We start from the raw sequence: 19,729 nt of genomic DNA on the forward strand, positions 1-19,729 counted from the left end.
ATGCGTCTTCCTTTATTTCCCAAGCCAACGCAGAGCGTAAAATGGGACGCTCATACACAATGTTTTTTTCGTCACAAAAGTAAATAATTTTTTTTGTTTGCGTAACACAGGTTTTGTCAATGGTTACGCCGTTACAGTAAAGAATTTTTAAGTTCTCGAATTAACTGCTCGTCCGTGTTGCAATAAAATTAAATTTATCTAATCCACGCTCGTCCGTCACCGTTGTGCTTTTCTCCCAACGATTTACCTTCCCTGTAGTTTTGGTTCGTAAATACGCGCGTTATTAGGAGACTAATGTTTCCCACAACGCTTTACTGCCACATTAAAGACTTATATTGAAATTGTTGATACTTGTGTGTCACACGGTGCCATGATAAAGTATTTTCCTTTATGTCGTTTTTACCGACCGCCCGTCGCCGTAGGTTCGGATGACGTCATAAACGATTCGGTTGATTCGGCCGAATTGATTCGGCAAAAATGGCCGAATATTCGGTTTCGGCCGAATCGTTTTTTTAACGATTCGGTACATCACTAGTTTTTACCAGGTTTATATATATATTATATATATTATAATTCTGAAAGATATGATCTTAAAGGACTTAAAGCGTGTTTTAAGATCACAAAAACAAACAATTGCCAGAAGATCTTTTTCTCACTTTTCATATTGTTCCAAAAATACATGAGAAGATATTAGCCATATTACCCTTTAATCCAGTAGGCATAATTTCCAGTACAAGTTTAGGATAAGCTACATTGGTGCAACCACCATCTGCTCCACAGTATTTCTTGCATTCTGAAGGTACAGCACACCCTACTGAATCTGTTAATGGAAAAATATATCACAAAATACAATTAGTTAAGCTGCCTTAGACTCCATTAGTTTGTGGTACTTTGAATCTATGTTTTGCCAAGTAAAGGCTAATAGTTTGGTTTGTGCCTCGTTGAATTAAGAGAAACATAAGTATAACAAGGTGATTTTTAAACTAAATAAATATTTTACAAAATAAACTGCAAAACATGATGGAATCTTAATGTACAATCAGAAGCGTTTTAATCAAATGATAAAATGTGATACAGTTAAGTTCTTCCATTTAAACTCCAATTAGTTTTTCAGGCAAGAATATTTTAACCAAAGAAATTTTCCATCTCCTGCCTACTATAGTTTGTATTATATCTCCTCCCCACCTGTAAACACAACTCTGCTTATCATTCCCACCATTACCATCATATACATGGGTAATATCTTCATTAGACCAGCAGCTACACACCCTCCTTTTGCATGGGATAAGTTCTTCGCTGCTAATGTTCTTTGTGCAAGCACCTGTCAATCAACAAGTGAAATTTATATATAATATGAAGTTATGAACTGTTTTTTGCTAGTATCAAGGCTAACCTTGTAACCGCTATTGTCTTTTGTAATATAACTTTAGTCTATTTATATTTTTTATTCTATGTGGGCCAAGTCCTGCAGCGTGACACACCAAGAGACCCGAGGTTTAGGCCATAGTTGGCCCATTACCACAGTCTGTTTGCATTATAGGAGTCAGATATTGGTTTTATCTTTGAGGAAAACTGCTTTGTTTGGTGGAACATGTGAATCCTTACAAATATATACATGCATAGCATAGGTGTATCATATATAGACCAACATGCCTTGGCTACAGTTGTCCTTACCTGGTCAGTGCAGAAATACCAAGTTGCAATTATAGTGAGTCCAAATGTAAGTCCTGGCCAAGGAAGGTCACCAGTTACTGGATCCCTGAATACGTGAAAGGAATCTGCCCTTGGTATTCCACAAGTTGTATTGGCTGGGCGGAGTTTTGGTATTGCTTGCATATATGCTACTTCAAGCCCTGCATACCCACCCACTCTTATGAAAGCTGAAAAGTTGAACATAATATGTTATTTCTGCTACAAGGCATAATGTGGTACAGACTTTTCGGGCTTTAGATGAGTAGTAGGGTGGGGTAAGATAGGCCACTTTTTTATTCTATTTTTTTTCTTCCAATTTAGTGGTAAAATTTAGTAGATTAGCATTTTATATAGTAGGGTGGGGGAAGAAGAGATACCTTCAGCACATAATATCCAAATATCCTGATCGTGTTTTAAACATTTAACAATAGTCTATGGGAGTCGTGATGATACCGTTTTATAACTCTTTGAATTTTTTTTGTTTATTATCAAATGGTGAAAACTAGATAGAAAAGGTGTCCCATCTTCTCCACCCTACTGTATTGTACAGTTTATATGTTACTGCATGGTTGCATGAAAATCTAAGCTGTCTTAAGGTGGCTGTACACAGTATCGGGCATGCAAAGTCGTATGCAAACCCGTGTCCAATTCCGCATGCGGCAGCAAATTCCGGACAAAACAGACAAAACGATCGAATTCCGGATACTGTATACAGCCACCTTTACCGTTTTTGTGTTTTTATTTCACTTACATAACACCATCATTATTATAGCTCCAATAATTATGATAAAAGTTTGCACTGTATCCGTGTAAATCACTGCTGCCAGTCCACCAGTCACTGTGTACAGTGCAGTTATAGCAAGCAGCACTATAATAGCAAGGTAAAGATTCCACCCCAGAGCTTCTTGGATGAAAATTGCTCCAGCAAATAAATCTGACTGAATAAAACATTTATTTGTAAATAATGTGTGTCTGTGTTCATAATAAAATAAATGTTTCTTTTCGTTGGATACTTACGGAAACTTTTGTAAAAATGTAAAGAAACAGAGAGAGAACAGACATATACATCTGGATTCTTTCGCCTCCAAATCTCTTACGTAAATACTCCGGTAAAGTAACAACAGCCGAGGAGATATATATGGGTGCGAATATCCAACCAAGGAAATAAAGACACAACATCGCCTGTAAAAACAGAGGTGTTTTTTTTTGTGTCTTTCGAATCTTTTTTATTGCGTCTTTCGAATTGGAAAGATCTGGTGAATCCACCAAAATTGTTACTTACATTGAAGTTATAGTTAAAGACCATAGGTATGATCTGGTGCTACGAAAAGACCATAGGCGTTCACAATAATTTACAATAGTAGTAGAGTTTTAAAAACTTTGAAAAGGGCGAATGTAATAATGCTCCACTTGTTGGACAGGCCCGTAACAACAGTGTAAATACTGTTTTAGGTGTAAAACTAGGGTGCAAAAGTATATGATGTCACAAAAATTCTGGTGCTAAAGCATATGATGTAACAAAACACTTGAGTGACAAAGCATATGTTGTTTCAAAAGCTAACGTGTGTCACCGAGGCACCCCAAACTTTACACCTATAGGCTATGTTTACTCTTACATTCCATTCATAAGCCCCCACTGCTATACCAGCTGCAGCACCACTTCCCGCCAAACCCACAAAACTCCCACTCCCAATGTTACTGCTGAATATAGATGCTCCAACTGGAAACCATGAAATATTTCTTCCAGCTAAGAAGAAGCCATCCACATTGCTGCGGTCTGTCTTTATCATTGCCTGGTTAAAACATACACAGTTTATTTCTGTATTTCAACAAATGTGAGTAACATGTTACTTTGGCTGCACCTTCTTTTACTTGGCTTGTAAATATTTAAGTTAAAGACATTAAGTGTCAGAAGCATGGTTTAAATAAATACGTTTTTTGTTTTTGCATGGAAGAGAAGTGACAGTCATTACAACATTTATATACCATGAATGCAACTTGTAGGTGATTGGCTAACAGTTTGTAGAAGGCACTACTGGTGGCAGCATTAACTCTGCCAAGCATTAAACCACTATGTTTATACGTGGCAAAGTTGTTAAACGCCTGCCTGTAACTCAGAGGTAATGGATTTAAGGCTCGTCACTGCTACTATTGTTGGCGTATGTGTCCTTGGGCAAGACACTTAACAGCAATTGCTCCAACCCAGTGGTCACTAATGGGTTGTCCAAATTATAAGCCATATATAAAAAAAATAATCACCCACAAAGTAACATACATGGTAACTTATAAGCTGGCAGTGGGTGTTTTAACACCCGTGTTATAACGACTGTCGTTTTCCGGCCATGGAGGATAAAGTAAGTTACATTCATTCATTATATAACACACAATACACTACATACCCATATCCCAACCACCAGAATGAATGCAAAGTACACCCCAATCACTGCAAAATCCGCTGCTTGTAAAACACCAGGTGTTGGTAGATTTGTAAAGTTTGCTGTTGTCCCAAGACCTGTATCAGCAGTAGTGGTATCCATATTGTTATAATAACTTGCCCTAATTCCACCTACACCTCTCCCTGTATAGCACGAACAAATTCTTTGGTTTCAATCAATTTTTTCTTTAATTTTTTGAAAACCCCAAAACTGTATATTCTCTATATTTCTTGTTAAATTCCTACCTTACTCTTGTTTTAAAACAGTGCCAAGATGGAACTATACCTGTATATTAAATTTTGCATAAATTTATCTGCTTAAAAATTTAATTTCTGTCATTATATATATTTTAACACTATACCTGTTCTTTGCATTATGACAAGCAAAAATGCAGCTTGAGTTCATCGGGAGACCAACTTACGTATTTCAAAGCAAATATTTATTTAATGCTTTGAATGCATTGATGAAGTTAAATATTGACCAACCATGCCCATTAAACAAGCATTAAAAGAACGTAAAATGCTCAGGCTGAATTAAAACATGAGAATTGACCTTGTAATATACATCTTTTTTAAAGTGAATAATTCAAAAGTTTTTTCAAATAACCTAAATTTTTAAAGTCAAATAATTTAAAACATTTTTCAAAGAATTCACATTCAAAAGGTATACAATTTAAAAGATTTTAGATTTTTTCCTCAGCTTAATATTTGTAAAAAAATATTTTAATTGTTATATATAGTAGCCAAATTATAAAAATTACTGTCTTAACTTTTTTTTATTAATAAGAATTATTGATACTATTTATCCTCGCATGGAAAAAGTTACAGGAGTAAAAAGGCATTTTAATATCCCAGGGGACCTCACTTAACATTTGTCCAGTGCCGTGGCCCAGCGGTTACAGCGCCTGACTCTAGCCCATAGGTTACAGGTTCGAATTTCAAAGCTGCCACTATTGTTGCCATAGTTTCCTATGTCAAGACACTTAACAGCAATTGCTCCAACTCAGTTGTTCCTTACAGGTTGTCTAAATTGTCATTCATAAAAAAAAATATTAACCTACAAATTACATGTGCTTGCTTGTGCCCTAAAATCTGAACTTTTCTAAAGTATAACAATGCCTTTATATTATCTAATGTAAGAAATACCTGAAGAATCCCAACCTAAACATTACAGTAATTCAATATACCAACATAAAAAGATCATTAGTTTATTACAGTTTTGAAGCTTGCGTTTGAATCTCAATTTACTCAATTATTCATGTCTTTAATGCATTTAGAAGCAAGCAATTAATTAAACATTGTTAAAAAGAGCACAATAAAGCTTAATGTCAATTTTGAATTACAGCGCTGACGTTTTAAAGTGATTATAAATTTCAATCCACAATGCAATGTTAAATATATGAATGTAGCGAATATAGTTAAAGTACTGAGTTGTGGATCATATTTAGCACATAGTGGTATAGTAGTTTGGAGTAAGATGACGCATGTTTCATTCCCCTTTAATGTCACATTTGGTAGTAAACAGAGTATTTACAGTATTTTATATTTGCATCACGATTTTTTCTAAAGCGTTTTTTGGTTAAAAACTAGATAAAAAAATGGGATATTAAATGCGAACTGTTTCCACCCTACAGTACTATATCACACATTCGCCGAAGGTCGAATGCATAAACCCAGAGACGTTTTTTTTAAACCCTAATTAGTATTGGCAACTAGTTCAAGCGTAATAACCGAACAGAAAGGTCATGGTACATAACATAAGCAAGCCCAGAAAGTTAACGATGTTTCTGGACAATGGTTCCTCTTCAATACTGTAGAAAGCTGGGGGTGGTATGTTCGGTTCTTGGCTTTGAGATTTGTCCAATCCACAGAAAATATCGAAAGCTTTGCGATACCACTTCTGTGAGCTGGGGGTTTGAACAGCTACAAGAAAATAAATATTAAAAAAAAGAAAGAAAAAGGAACATTGCTTAAAAAATTCGACTTGTACTGTATTATATTTAGTTGTAGTCCAATGGCAAGGAATGCCAGAGGAACTGGGATGTAGGCCAGGGTAAGCCAATTACCCCAACCCTAAAAGTGTTATCAAATTGCGAGTTCTACCAAATATCAAATTTTTAATAGTATATCGATTTCTTATCGTTCTTGCAATATTTAACCTTGTTCTTAAATTCCAATAAAACCAAATTTAATCATCACTACTCTTATAGCACATGGACCAGTTCGAAGTTAATTTCTTCAAGAGAAGAGAACATACCTTCAGTTTTCGGTGCTGGTTCTTCTTCAGCGTTGTCACCGTTATGTACAACTTCTCCGTCGTCTCCAGTGACAGCTTTGTTACTGAATCCAGTTTCCATCTACAAGTAAATATCAATTTTTAATTTTCTGCTAGCCCTGACTCGTATTATATGCCATTTAAAATTATTTTTTTACACCATAGCTTTGACATTACAACATACAATATAAATTGCACCTTCTAAATGGTTTAGTTAAACTACAACCTAAAGTAGTTAAATTGCAACAAAAATGCCACTTCCAAATGGCAGGCAATGATAAATGAGGTTTTGGCCATACTTTCTATTACTATACACAGGGATACTTTTCACCATTTCACCTATTGGGAAAATTTACCTCCCGGACATTGTTTTAGTTGTGTAAGGTAGCAACATTGTTATAAAATTGATTGTTGTGCATTTTTCCCATCATTCAATATAAACTTGTAGACAAAAAACCAAGAATTTGGTGGTGCATAAAGTTAAACTTACTGAGAGAGTTGGCTCTAATTTACTTTCTTCATTTAGTTCTTCCATTTCTAAGCGTGGTTCCTTGCTGTTCCGTGTATACCACGTCAGTCGAATTAACTGAAAATTAAATGCTTTAAAATAATCACTTAACTTTAAAAACGTTTTAAATTTATGTTACTTTAATATTGCCCACTATACACAGTTACCACTATGTCTATATTATTGTCACATTTTCGTTAGTTATAACCGTTACCACTAAACAAAATCAATGGATTGGCCACAATCTATTTTCTTCTACTATTTGGTAGTAAACAAAGAATATTTAAAGAATTATTAAACCGTATACTCAAGACTCCAATAGACCACTGTTAATTGTTTTAAAACACGATCAGAATATTTTGATATTATGTGCTAAGGGTGTCCCTCTCCCCCCACCCTACCATATGCATAATTATATTCATATATAAAAACTCACCTTTTCTTTGGGTATAGCTGGAGTAATGAGTGAGATAACCACTGCAATTATTGCTGTGATTGTAGCAAGTATCATGGCAAAGTAAAGGTAATGAACCTGGAATATATTAATTGTTTAATATCACCGTATATATATTATAACATACCATATTATGTTATTTCACAGTGAAAAGTATAAATATTGTCATATTTGGTAACCGAAATTTTGTTTTTTTCTCCATAACTTGTATAAAGTAAATATATAAGTTATATCATACCATATCAACTTATTTCACATAAAAATTTTGTATAAGTATTGTCATATTTTGTAGCCCAAAATTGATGTTACTCTTCACACTATATAAAACAATAACTTCTACCATGGCTTGCTAGACCATTTAAAAAAAAAACTACACCTATTTATTTATGGAATGTTCTAGTAAGCCAAACTTGTACAGAAGTTGACCTTGTATAGAATTTCCGGTCTGAATTCATCTTGTCCACATAGAGGAGCACCGTATACAAAATCCATGATCATTCTAGTTACTCCAACAGCTAGACCGCACATAAGAGCCCAGAATGCTCCCTGTATGTAAAAGCAAAAATTACCCATATATTAGAAAGTGAAACATAACTTTATCTCTAACTGATCATAAAACACTGCAAGCGGTTAATATTTGCGTACTTAAGACCTTAGAATGCTTCCTGTGAATGCAAAAAGAGCACCTAAATTAGCTGAAAGTATTACATGGGTTCAAAATTATCCAAAAATAATATATATGGGATAAGTTGGTATATGTTTTTAATATATTAAACAAGAAAAGTAAACAAGAATGTTTGGTGTTCTTATGACACTAAAAGAGCGTTGTAATTTTTTTAAAACGCGATTAGGAAATATGGGACATATGTTAACGGCACCCATCTTACCCCACCGTACAATATCATTATAAAGCAATAAGATTAGCTTACCGGTTCATTAAGTCTTGGCCAGAAAATTGCCATTACAAAGATAACCATAATAGGGGGTCCAAGGTAACTTGTAATAGATTGAATGTAATCAAACAATTGACCGTTGGCAGAAACTTGGACGATTGGAACCCAAGCTACACTGATACCAACCATGATTAGAATAAACACTCTGTACAACAGTAAAAAAAGGTCAATTTCACTTTTTTAAAAGAAATTATTCAAGGAATATTGCTCAGTTATTTGTTCTCGTTGTTATGCCTTTGGCTTATTAATGTATGCCAGCCTCTAGTGTCATACTCATACCCTACCTATAACAGAAAAACCCTAAACTTATAAAATTTTCTAAAGAAACAATTTATAAATGCGTATGGTGCTTAATTTGTGGTAATGGACAAACTGTGGACCAGAAAAACAGGGTCCAGAGCATGTCACACTGTGGGACCTCACTTAAGAATAAAAGGTTAATTAATTGTCTGGGCTCATGGTTTGGTTTTGCTTATTCATGTATGAAGTCATGTACCTCTATTTCTATTCTATCTGGGTGAGGTCACGCCAAGGGTCATAGGATTAAAGTCAGGATTGATTCCATTACCCTAAAACATGGGGTGCTACTGCATGCACTTTACCAAATGTTGAAGCCTGTCGCTTCCCAAATGTAGGCTTAAATGGTAATGAATGTGAGGTCTTCCCTTGACAGTTCATCCCATACCTCACTGATTATGGCTCCCTTGGTCCCATTAAATTAAAACAACATCTCAACTACACCGTGCCCAATATACTCCACATTTACCACATAACAACGCAGCCCAACCCACCTTCCAACTATCATAAGTTCTCTTTCGCTTGCGTTTTTCCGAATCTTCTGCCACAGATCGCATGTGAACAAAGTTGACGCGCTGTTGAATACTGACGTCAGTGATGACATCAGAGCTGCCATCATTACAGCGAGAAGAAGTCCTGAGATAAACAAAAGATTGAATAATTGGCTTAATGTAACTTATTTGCGTGGCGGGAACGATAGTGTTATTACTATAACACATTTGTACTGTTTCATACACCATGTGCTCGCTTACGAGTTTACCACGTATGTAACTTTGCGGAGAATTACATTTTTTATGACATGGCTGACAATTTATTTCAGACAACCATAGTGGATTTAGGCAATTGTCATTAAAATTATGCGAATTCTGTCAAACTTTCTAACAATTGGGGTTTTGGACTGAAAGAAGCAGCGGCAGTCCTTAAGACAAAAGTGTTCGGTTTTACACACCTCATGCCCGCTTACGAGGGAATTGTTTAATATATACTTTAGTACTTAAGAACAGTTCGAATCGGTTTCAGGCAGCGTATACAGATACCTCTCAGTCCAGTCGGCATAATTTCGAGCACAAGTTTGGGATAAGCCACATTAGAGCATCCTACAGGTGTACCACAGTATTTCCTGCATTCTTCTGGTGTTGCACAAGCTACTGCATCTGTGTACACAATAATTTGTTATAACGAATGAATGATGAATGAATGTAACTTACTTTATCCTCGCGTGACTGGAAAACGACAGTCGTTATCACACGGGTTTACCACCTCGTGCCAGCTTACGAGTTACCATGTATGTTACTTTGTGGGTGATTTTTTTGTGGTACTACAAGTCTATGTAGTAGTAATAAACGTGCCCATCCATTACAGATATGCTTTCTTGTTTTTAATAAAGCCGTCGTGAAAAAATATGTTTCGTTCAGGATTTTTTCCGAACAATTTTTCCCTCCCCACCTGTAAACACAACTCTGCTTATCATTCCCACCATTACCATCATATACATGGGTAATATCTTCATTAAACCAGCAGCTACACACCCTCCTTTTGCATGGGATAAGTTCTTCGCTGCTAATGTTCTTTGCACGATAACCTATGGACGAAACGATTTATATTTGAATTTGCGCTGCATGGTTTTTTTAAAACTGGAAAACATATGTTTGTGTATATAGTAAGAAAGAGACGGAACACCTTTTTATTATATTTTCCTGTCCCATTTAGTAGTAAACAAAGAATTATAAAATATACCGTTGTCAACTGTTTAAAACACGGTCAGAATGTTTGGATATTATGTGCTCAAGCTGTCCCGTCTACCCCACCCTACTATAGGACAGTGACATTCACTCTACCATAAATAAATGTCGGGTCCTTTAGCAAGGCACGCTAAAGGGCCTGGAATTAAGGCCAACATTGGCACATAACCTTGCGGATGTATTCACCCCAGCATATAGGTTACTTTATATAGTTTTCCCACGTTCTTGAACTAATCGTTGCAACTATGGTGTTCTAAAGTATATAGTATGGTGGGGAGAGATAGGATACCTTTAGCACACAACATCCCGATCGTGTTTCAAACAATTAACAACGGTTTATGGGAGTCGTGAGGATACAGTTTCATAATTCTTTGAATGCTCTTTGTTTACTACTAAATGGGACAAGAAAATAGAATATTAAAGTGTCCCATCTTTCCCCACTCCACTGTATTTATAAAGTTCAGATTACTTTGAATGAGCTGTTATAGTATTATGTCTCAATACGTTTAGTTATCTAGCTTCTGCTTGTACCTGGTCAGTGCACCAATACCAGGTCGCAAGGATAGTCAGACCAAAAGTAAGGCCTGGCCACGGTAGGTCGCCTTTAATCGGATCTCTCAGCACATGGAAAGCGTCAGCTCTTGGAATTCCACAGTTCGAGTTGTTTGATAGAACAGAAGGAATAGCTTTCATGTATTTCTCTTGTAAGGCTGCGTAACCGCCAACGCGAACGAAAGCTGCAAATGCAATAGTGTTATAATAATGTTTACTGTGCATAAAATCACTTTATACGGTGTTTTATCTTCTTATCACAAATTTGTGAAAGGCACTGAAACGATTTATTTTTACCTTTTGAATACACTTTTTGTTCACCTTTGATTTAGTTTTACAAACGGAGTCGGTTTTATTATTCTATTATCGCAGCATGGCGCTTAAATATTAGAGAACTTGAAGCTGCTTACATAAGATCATCATCACAAAAGCTCCTGCCAGCATAATGAATGTCTGGGCAGTGTCGGTGTAGATAACGGCCGCTAGACCACCAGTTACTGTGTATAGTGCTGTAATAGCGAGAAGAATAAACATTGCGAGATAGAGATTCCAACCCAAAGCTTCTTGGATAAAAATAGCACCGGCAAAGAGATCGGCCTGTGAATTCAATTTGATGGAATTAGTTTGACGAAAAACACGCGTTGTCACCGTGCATTCTTTCACGTGTAAAACATTCCGTTTAAAATCTATTGAAATAAATCTTAATGATGTTACTCATGGCCTACTCAATGGGCCGTGACGCCGTGTGTCACTGTAGGAGTGTTTCGTTTTGAAAGTTTAACCAGCACTGTCAAGTTTATATAGAGAATCGCTTTGAGCTATAACATCCAACCATAAAGGCCATTACTGCCAATCGCAAAGTAAAACAGATTTGCCTGTTGCGTAAAAATGTCCATAATTTCACAGTAAATTTGCGTAAAATATAAAACACGTCGTTTGGTAAGTTAAAATGTCAAATTTAGTGTTAGTTTTGCTACGATCAAAGAAAACCACCCAAAACTGAGAAAACCATTAAACGTTGAGCAGATTTGCATTACACGCGCCATGGGCCGCTTTTGTTACGATCGTTTACACAGCACGGCTCAGGCCTTTGAGTTTGGTTTCACCCTTGAAAAGTTACGTGGCATGTGGAAGAGGCGACGTAATGTGTTTTCATTTTGAACCGCTTTTGCGAAAACAGAAAGAGAACTACTCCTCCAAACACGATACACAAAGCATGTTACGAAATGGGGGTAGCAAATACAGGCAGTGAATAAACAATATAGTAGGGTGGGGAAAGATGGGACACTTTGTCAGACGAGACTCTTTTTTATTTTCTTTTTACGGACCCCCATTTAATGATAACCAGGATAATAAGGTTACAGAATTATTCGACAGTATTATCACGACCTTATAAAACGCCCGTCAAAGCTGATTACTGTTTTTAAATATTAAAAAAATATGTAAAATAGAAACAGTATACTTTGAACAGGTAAAAAATGCGAAATAGTAAGGTGCTATTTTTTAATGCTCGCTAAATTATAGTAAAGCCAATGAATTTTTTTAGTTTGCGTGTGCGAACGATTAAACGAGTTTAATTTGAAATAAAAACAACAAAAAAATATCAGTTTAACGGTATATATATAAAGTTTCCATGGTAAAGAAACTAGCACAGCCTGTTAAACTCGGTAGGTTAACTACAAGTTGTAGAATACTGCTAATGTAAATATGTTTCAATTTAGAGTCCCATCTTCCCTCATATTGTAGTTTTGCATGTTTTCATTGCCAAACTTTGAAATATTTGCTTTTAATTTAGTAATTTATACCTCAGGGGTTTTTCATACATTAAAATTATAAAAGATATCATTTGGTGAAATTTGCTAGGTGTAGCGGCCACGCTCTTTTCTTCGTAAATTTCTTCGTAAAATGTAAATATGTTTTTTTAACTGTAAGCGTAACAACTGTTGTTTGTTCTTATAACCTGTCTTTTCGTTTAAATTTTCTAAATCTTCGCTACCGTAATCGAAGAGACATATAAAGTTCTTTACCAAACATGACTTACTTACCGATATTTTTGTGAAAATATACAGCAGAAGGGAAAGGACGGAAAGATAAACTTGAATTCTTTGTCCACCGAATCGTTTCTTAAGATACTCAGGCATAGTGACCACTCCTGCAGCAATATAGATGGGTGCGAAGATCCAGCCAAGGAAATATAGTGTCAACATAGCCTGCAATGTGTTTATGTTATTTAACATGGAATCATTAAACAACACGTCGTTATAAAAAATAAAGTATGTTGGGGGGGGACACCTTTTTATTCTGTTTTTGTCTGATTTGGTATAGTATAAAAAAGCAGCATTTAAACTTTAAATTTTAAAGAATGTAAATGAAAGCGTATCCTCACGAATCCCATAAGACCGTTGTTAATTGTTTAAAACACTTTTAGCATATATTTGGATATTATGTACTAAAGTAGGTGCACCGTCTCTCCCACCCTACTGTTATATTCATTTCTGCAAAACACAAGTAATAGGTAAGGAGTTGTAGTTCGCAGGTGTTTGTTTTGCGGTTTTGTCTGACTTTTGTGAAACTACTTTTAGTTGTTTGTTGCTTCTACAACAGCATAGGTACGCTCGGGCGCAGAGTTGTTTTTTGGCCTGAGCATGCGTTCTATATTCTATATATGGAGAGGTGCTTGTTCGAAAAATAAGGATTAAGCCAGATTTTACCAATTAGACTGACTATGTACGTCCAAAAGGTACGTGCTCTCAGACCGTGCAGTAAAACTAAAACCGGAATTTAAGAATTTCACGTTTATTGGCGACGTGTTGTGTCTAGCATCGGTAAGCGCACACTCAAGATGATATTACGTATCGTTCTATTGTGTTTTCAAGCACCATTCCTCACCCGCGAAATATGTGAATAATGATACAGCCCGCTTTCTTTGTTTTGTTCAACCCAACCCATTGGTTCCGCTCTACCAGCCATAAGACCCACTCATAATTACTTACGTTCCATTCGAATGCACCAACTGCAATGCCAGCCGCTGCTCCTGTGCCAGCAAGACCAACAAAGTGTCCGCTACCGATGTTGCTACTGAAGAGGGAAGCTCCTACCGGAAACCACGTGATATTTCTTCCTGCCAAAAAGAAGCCACTCACGTTGCTACGATCTGTTCTGCACATTGCCTAAAAAAGAATCATGTTTTTTTGCATTAGGAATTAATGGGATAATTTGGTGAAGTCTTTGAAAAATGTGCGACCCTTTTTGCCAAAATGCAATATACTGCAACATTATTTCCGCATATGTGCATTGGAATATAAGATAAAAAATGTTACCGTTTCCGCCTATATGCCATGCAGCAACGCTGCAGTGTCCCGAATTTGTTTACACATACCACTTACATGATGCGTGCGCGTATTAATAGATTTGCTCTTATGTAGTTTACTATTGGATTTTGGTCGGGTTAGCAGAACAGCGACAAAATGAATGAAGGAATAAAGAAATGTAACTGTTATTTTTGCGTGACGGGCAACGGAAGTCGTTATAACATTAAATATTCCGAGTTTTCTGATGTAACATTAAATTATAACCTTTGAGCAGATAAGATGTTTGTTATTTACCCTCAAGCTACAGAAACGGTGTAAATTTAATATGTGACCTCGACAGACGTAGTATAACAGTAACACAGATATGTGGCTTGTATAAGTACGCGTGTATGTCAAAGTATAAACAAGCAGTCAAATATATATTATATATATATATTGTGGGGTTGGGTAAGATGGGACATGTTTTCAGTTTGTCGTCTCATTTGGAAGTAAACTAAGAATATTCAAAGAATTTTAAAACCGAATCCTTACCACTCCACTTAGCGCTGTTTATTTTTCGAAACATGATCAGAATATTTTGATAATATGTGGTAAAGGTGTCCCATCTTACCCCACAGTCAAAGCACAAACAAACAGTCAAAAAAATACTTTTAAAAGGTCTGACGATACTTACCCACAAACCGACGGCGAGAATGAAAATAAAGTAAACAGCAATAACCGCAATGTCTCCAGGTTGCAACCCAGCACTTGGTAAAACAACATTCGGTAATGTTGTCGCATCCAAAGGCGAAGTCATCATATCAGCTGTAGCTGTCGACATTTTGCTACTTATGTTCAAAAAAAACTTCACACACGAACGCTGAAAACCGGGAAGATAAATTGATTTTTGACCTAGGCAAAACAAAAGCAGTACCGTATAATTAGATAAATTTACTAAAACAGCTAACTAAATTGATAACCTAATGCAATAATTAAATCATAATGCGCATTTAATTCCTGTTTCTGTTATAGCCTGTGCAATGTTTACAAAAGGCCGTTATACAGACACTCCTTGCTATGTAGCATGCTGTAGTAGGTTTTACTCACTATATGAATATAGGCTACGTATTGTAGGTGTCTGCTGCGGGTTTGCGGCCTAAATAAGTTTGAACTATATCGTCTGTCTGGTTTCTGAGCTGCGCTTTACGTTAAACTGAATTTTTTCTGTTGCTTTTGGTGGTTTGAACGTTTACGTTCGTGTTTGCAGCTGGGCATCTGTTTAATTGAATTACTTCTTTCAAGCCGTTTTATGTAAAGCCCACAACCATATAAACTGTTTGTGCAATAAGACCTGGCACAAAAGAGCAATTTGCGCTAGACATATTTTCTGACATTACAGACTAACATCAATCATTCTCCTTTTGTTGTATTCCCTCTCGTTTTGTAACTAAACTCTTCTGGCCCATTTACTTATGCGATTGGTGCCACGTTTGTGTTTACTTCATTAAAGCAGATTTCGACTTGCGCAGCTAATCTGTTTCTTTCTTTCGTTTTGACAAATTTCAGGTGCGCAATTTACGTATCGAGTTGCTTTCTATCTGATGGACATTGAGTAAACGAGCATTACTCCTCATAGAGTAAACGAGCTTTACTACAGCTCTTCAAACCATGTAAAAAAATGCTTTTTATGCTGTAAAACGTTTTTAAATCATTAAATGGTGGAATTAAAAAAATCTTTTATAATTGCTGTTTATTTAAAATGTAACTAAGAAAATGCCATGTTTTTGCAATATTTTATTTTGCAAGTATTTTACACTTTATCAAGATACATAACAACTATACTTGGTTTCTCTTGGATTGGATCCTGTACGAAATTTTATGCAGATCTTTTTGAGCAGAATTTTAAACAACCAGGGACTTCCCCATTCGTTATTTCGTTGCTGTATTTCTGCAAATGGAAAAAAGGTATTGCAGTTGTCAGTTAAGGCAGTTAAAAACTCTTTAGACTGTATTCGCGAATATTTTCAGATCTCTTTAGACGCGAATATTACTGTTGTGCATCAAAACGAAACCTCGTTTTAAAACTTTTTCTTTCATTGTTATTTTATTTTAATATCAGAGTCATTCTAATTTTAGTTTTACCTACCGATTTTACCGTTTTTACGTATATGTTTAAAGTTTAAACATTAGGTAACTGCACAATCATAACCACATATAATCAATTTCTTTTGTAGATTGCATTGGTTAATAGGTGTAAACTTGACTAATATGTCCCACATACCAATTGTAGATTTTTCGCTTTCTCTAGAAGAAAATCCTTCAAGATCTAAATTGGAAGAAACTGGAAAACTTCTGTATGATGCATTCTCAACGGCTGGATTTGTTTATTTGAAAAATGCTTCAATTAAAACGTAAGAAACGTTAATATGTTTAAAAATAGTTAAAAAAATACTGTAATATAAATGTGAGAATCTTATTTTTTTAGTTTACTCGTATAAACAATTTTTGCGATTTATTAGTTTTTATTATTATTAAAGGAATTTCATTTTAAACTACGGAAAAATGTGTTAATAAAATAATATTTTTAAGGAGTTATTTTTTATTTTAGTAAAGATGTGGAAAGACTGAATCATGTTACTGAAGAAATTTTTAACGCCAGCTATCAGGAAAAGCAGAAATTTGCGTGGGATCATAAACATAACTTTGGATATGTTGCTTTGAACAGAGAAAGGTGAAAAACAAACATTTTTTCGGCGCTGAGGCAGGTGGTTATGGCACCTGTCTTTAACCCAGTGGTAATGGGTACAATGCTTGTCGCTCCTACCATTGTGGGCGTATTTGTCCTTGGGCAAGACACTTAATGGCAATTGCTTCAACAGAGTGGTCACTAATGGGTTTTCCAATTATCAGCCATACATAAAACAAATCAAAAATAACCCACAAAGTAACATATTATACATGGTAACTCCAAATCATTTTTTCCAAATTAAACCTGGTTACAACTATTCTGATTTTTACTTTTTTATTCCCAAATCTTTTATAGGCCTAAACAATCCAGTGTTTCTAGATTTTTTAGCCAACATTTTTTCAGTGTTGACCCAAATAAACCGACCGATTACAAAGAAGCGTTTAATGTTGGCGCTGAAGCTTTGGACGGCGATCAAACTTTTTGTTGGCCGCATCATCTATCTGATACATTCCATATTGTAATGAAGAATTTTGCTCAATCCTGCAAAGAAGTTGCACACCAAGTTTTGAGAGTTCTAGCAATTGGGATGGAATTAGAGGTGTCCTACTTTGTGTAATACATTATTTTTGTACTTTTCTATATTTTTCAGCTCTTTTCCCTTTGAAATTCTCTTTGCTAGTTATGAGACTGAATTCCCATTTGATTTTCTAGTATAGTTGTTTATAAAGCTTTTTGACTAACTTTGTATAATTTAAATCATTTCTATTATCTGCTGTGTGCTTGTGTTGTATGCCTTTTTGGTTGCCAGTATTGTCTGTTTTTGATGCATATTAAACATTCTCACTGTGTAGTTACTAATTATGTTGTGCAAATGATTGTAAATATTGATGTGCTCCGAAATAACAATTTTAGCTGGCACTGTAATTCTTCAGAACTTGAAAAAAGAGTAATTTATTTTATATATATACATATGGTTTATTTTTGCAACACCAAATATATATATCTGTACACATTTTTTTACAGGATGAAGAATTCTTCATTAAACAGCACCACCTAATGCACACATCTAAAAACTACACGACGTTACGAAGTCTGTATTATCCACCAGTACCTGATACTTTACCTTTAAACCAACTTCGACTTGGAGAGCATTCGGATTACGGATCAATAACTCTGCTGTTTCAGGATAACATTGGAGGATTACAGGTTTATTTTCTTATGATTTGTTATAACCTTGCAATAATGTGTATCAATGTAATCCACTTGTTATTAATCTTACATAAATGTGCCCTCGAAACTATTTATTGTAAACTTTGGTGCAGTTTCTTTTGGGGGGTTTTGATTTTTCATGTATAGGTTTAGCTTAAATGTGTTGAATTAAATGTTGTTTACTTTAATTTACATCCGATTGTGTTGTCTGTAGGGTGTAACGGTCACGCCTTTTTATCTAAAACATTATTTTTATCTTTTTTATTAATAAGCGTGTTTTTATAACTGTTGTTTTAGGGTTACTACCCGTCTTTTTGCTTTTATAAACTCTCCCATTCTTCGTTATCACGACCGAAGAGACAAAATAGATTTCATTTATTCATTTAATTTTTTTTAATTATTAAATTGTATTTTGTAAAATTTAGGTTGAAAATATGGACAAGGAGTTTGTAGATGCTGTTCCAATAGAAGGCACTATACTTGTTAACATAGGAGATGCTTTGCAGTTTTGGACATTAGGAAAATTAAAATCCACCGTAAGTAAATGATGCTTCCATATATCAAATTTGGCTTATTACTTTACTTTAACACTATGCTGGTTATATACGCTATGTTTCTTAAGCATATATTTATATATATATATGCTGCAGCAGTTCTTAAAATTGCAAGACATTATAGCAACAAGCCTATATATATTCTTATATGTATATTCCATTATATAAGGATGTTTTTGGCCAGATTTGGGTCATTGCTTTAATACTCGTCCTGCTTATATAAGTATATACGGCATATTTTCTCAAAGTTGCAAAAGCGGTAAAAAACTTATGTAAACACTGTTTTTTTCCTATTGCAGAAGCACAGAGTGTTGATTCCTAACGATCCAGTCGCTCGTAAAACAATCCGGCGATCTTTGGCTTACTTTGTTCATCCCGATCATGAAGTAATCGTTAACAAACCTCTGGTTTATAAAAACAAGGTCTGTGAAACTGACAAGCCAGAGAAATTAATCACGGCGTTCCAACACACTGCAAGCAAGCTTGATGCCAGTTATCATTACTGATTAAAACTTTAGGGATTAACTTTTAGTGATTTTTAGGACATTAAAATGGAAATTATATTTTATAAATGGCAATTACAGATTTTGATATTACATTTTATACATGGCATATGTCTTTGGTACTTGTTTTTTGTTCTTTATTTCTGTGTAATAATTTTGCGTCTTAATATTTGCAGTTTATTGAAAGCAATCGTTTAACGCATTTCTGTATAACAGAATCATGAATTTCTTGTATTTATTTAACTGTGTTGATATTGGTGGTATATAAAATTTTATTTTTTTGTAACAGATTTTTTACTAATTGAAACAGTGCCACCATTTTAACCACAATTCGTTCAATTACTAAACTGGATGCAGTGTCAAAATTTAAATATTCATCTTTGGAAAATGCCACCAAGATTCATCTTTTACATAGGTTCTGTTGCTACAAAAGTTTTGCTATGAAATAACACCATCGTAAAAATCTTGCTTGGGCATGTTTTATAATGTGTATTAATTTTTATATATATATATAAATTTTTTTTATATATATATATATACTGTGTTTTGCTTATAATGTACATATACCATCTCTAAG

The 19,729-nt window shown here is 35.0% G+C and overlaps 3 protein-coding genes across 3 annotated transcripts in view; 1 reads left to right on the forward strand and 2 right to left on the reverse strand.

Moving 5' to 3' along the window:
• Positions 1-4,815, reverse strand: part of LOC100187537 (sodium/glucose cotransporter 4-like) — a 9,371-nt gene extending 4,556 nt beyond the window's left edge. The window contains exons 1-7 of the mRNA XM_026835110.1: positions 4,092-4,815; positions 3,309-3,485; positions 2,710-2,874; positions 2,444-2,630; positions 1,675-1,880; positions 1,186-1,321; positions 662-820 (exon numbers count right to left, since the gene is read on the reverse strand). Coding sequence (XP_026690911.1) covers positions 662-820; positions 1,186-1,321; positions 1,675-1,880; positions 2,444-2,630; positions 2,710-2,874; positions 3,309-3,485; positions 4,092-4,229 — 1,168 coding nt within the window. The 5' untranslated portion in view covers positions 4,230-4,815. The remainder of the gene's footprint in view (positions 1-661; positions 821-1,185; positions 1,322-1,674; positions 1,881-2,443; positions 2,631-2,709; positions 2,875-3,308; positions 3,486-4,091) is intronic.
• A 542-nt stretch (positions 4,816-5,357) lies between these two features.
• On the reverse strand, positions 5,358-15,102 carry LOC100184349 (sodium/glucose cotransporter 1). The gene is made up of 14 exons (XM_002119804.4): positions 14,892-15,102; positions 13,901-14,077; positions 12,953-13,117; positions 11,318-11,504; positions 10,887-11,092; positions 10,060-10,195; positions 9,651-9,767; positions 9,108-9,249; positions 8,293-8,461; positions 7,790-7,909; positions 7,346-7,441; positions 6,892-6,987; positions 6,384-6,483; positions 5,358-6,049 (listed from the first exon to the last, which is right to left on the reverse strand). The coding sequence occupies exons 1-14, from the start codon at positions 15,036-15,038 to the stop codon at positions 5,844-5,846; spliced, it is 2,064 nt and encodes a 687-aa protein (XP_002119840.1). The 5' UTR covers positions 15,039-15,102; the 3' UTR covers positions 5,358-5,843.
• A 1,308-nt stretch (positions 15,103-16,410) lies between these two features.
• LOC100177314 (2-oxoglutarate-dependent dioxygenase htyE-like) lies at positions 16,411-19,195 on the forward strand. The gene is made up of 6 exons (XM_002119296.3): positions 16,411-16,608; positions 16,806-16,928; positions 17,289-17,484; positions 17,910-18,092; positions 18,521-18,631; positions 18,949-19,195. The coding sequence occupies exons 1-6, from the start codon at positions 16,466-16,468 to the stop codon at positions 19,153-19,155; spliced, it is 963 nt and encodes a 320-aa protein (XP_002119332.1). The 5' UTR covers positions 16,411-16,465; the 3' UTR covers positions 19,156-19,195.
• Positions 19,196-19,729: the final 534 nt, after the last annotated feature.

The sequence above is a fragment of the Ciona intestinalis genome, chromosome 7 (assembly GCF_000224145.3).
Source record: "Ciona intestinalis chromosome 7, KH, whole genome shotgun sequence".
NCBI lineage: Eukaryota > Metazoa > Chordata > Ascidiacea > Phlebobranchia > Cionidae > Ciona > Ciona intestinalis.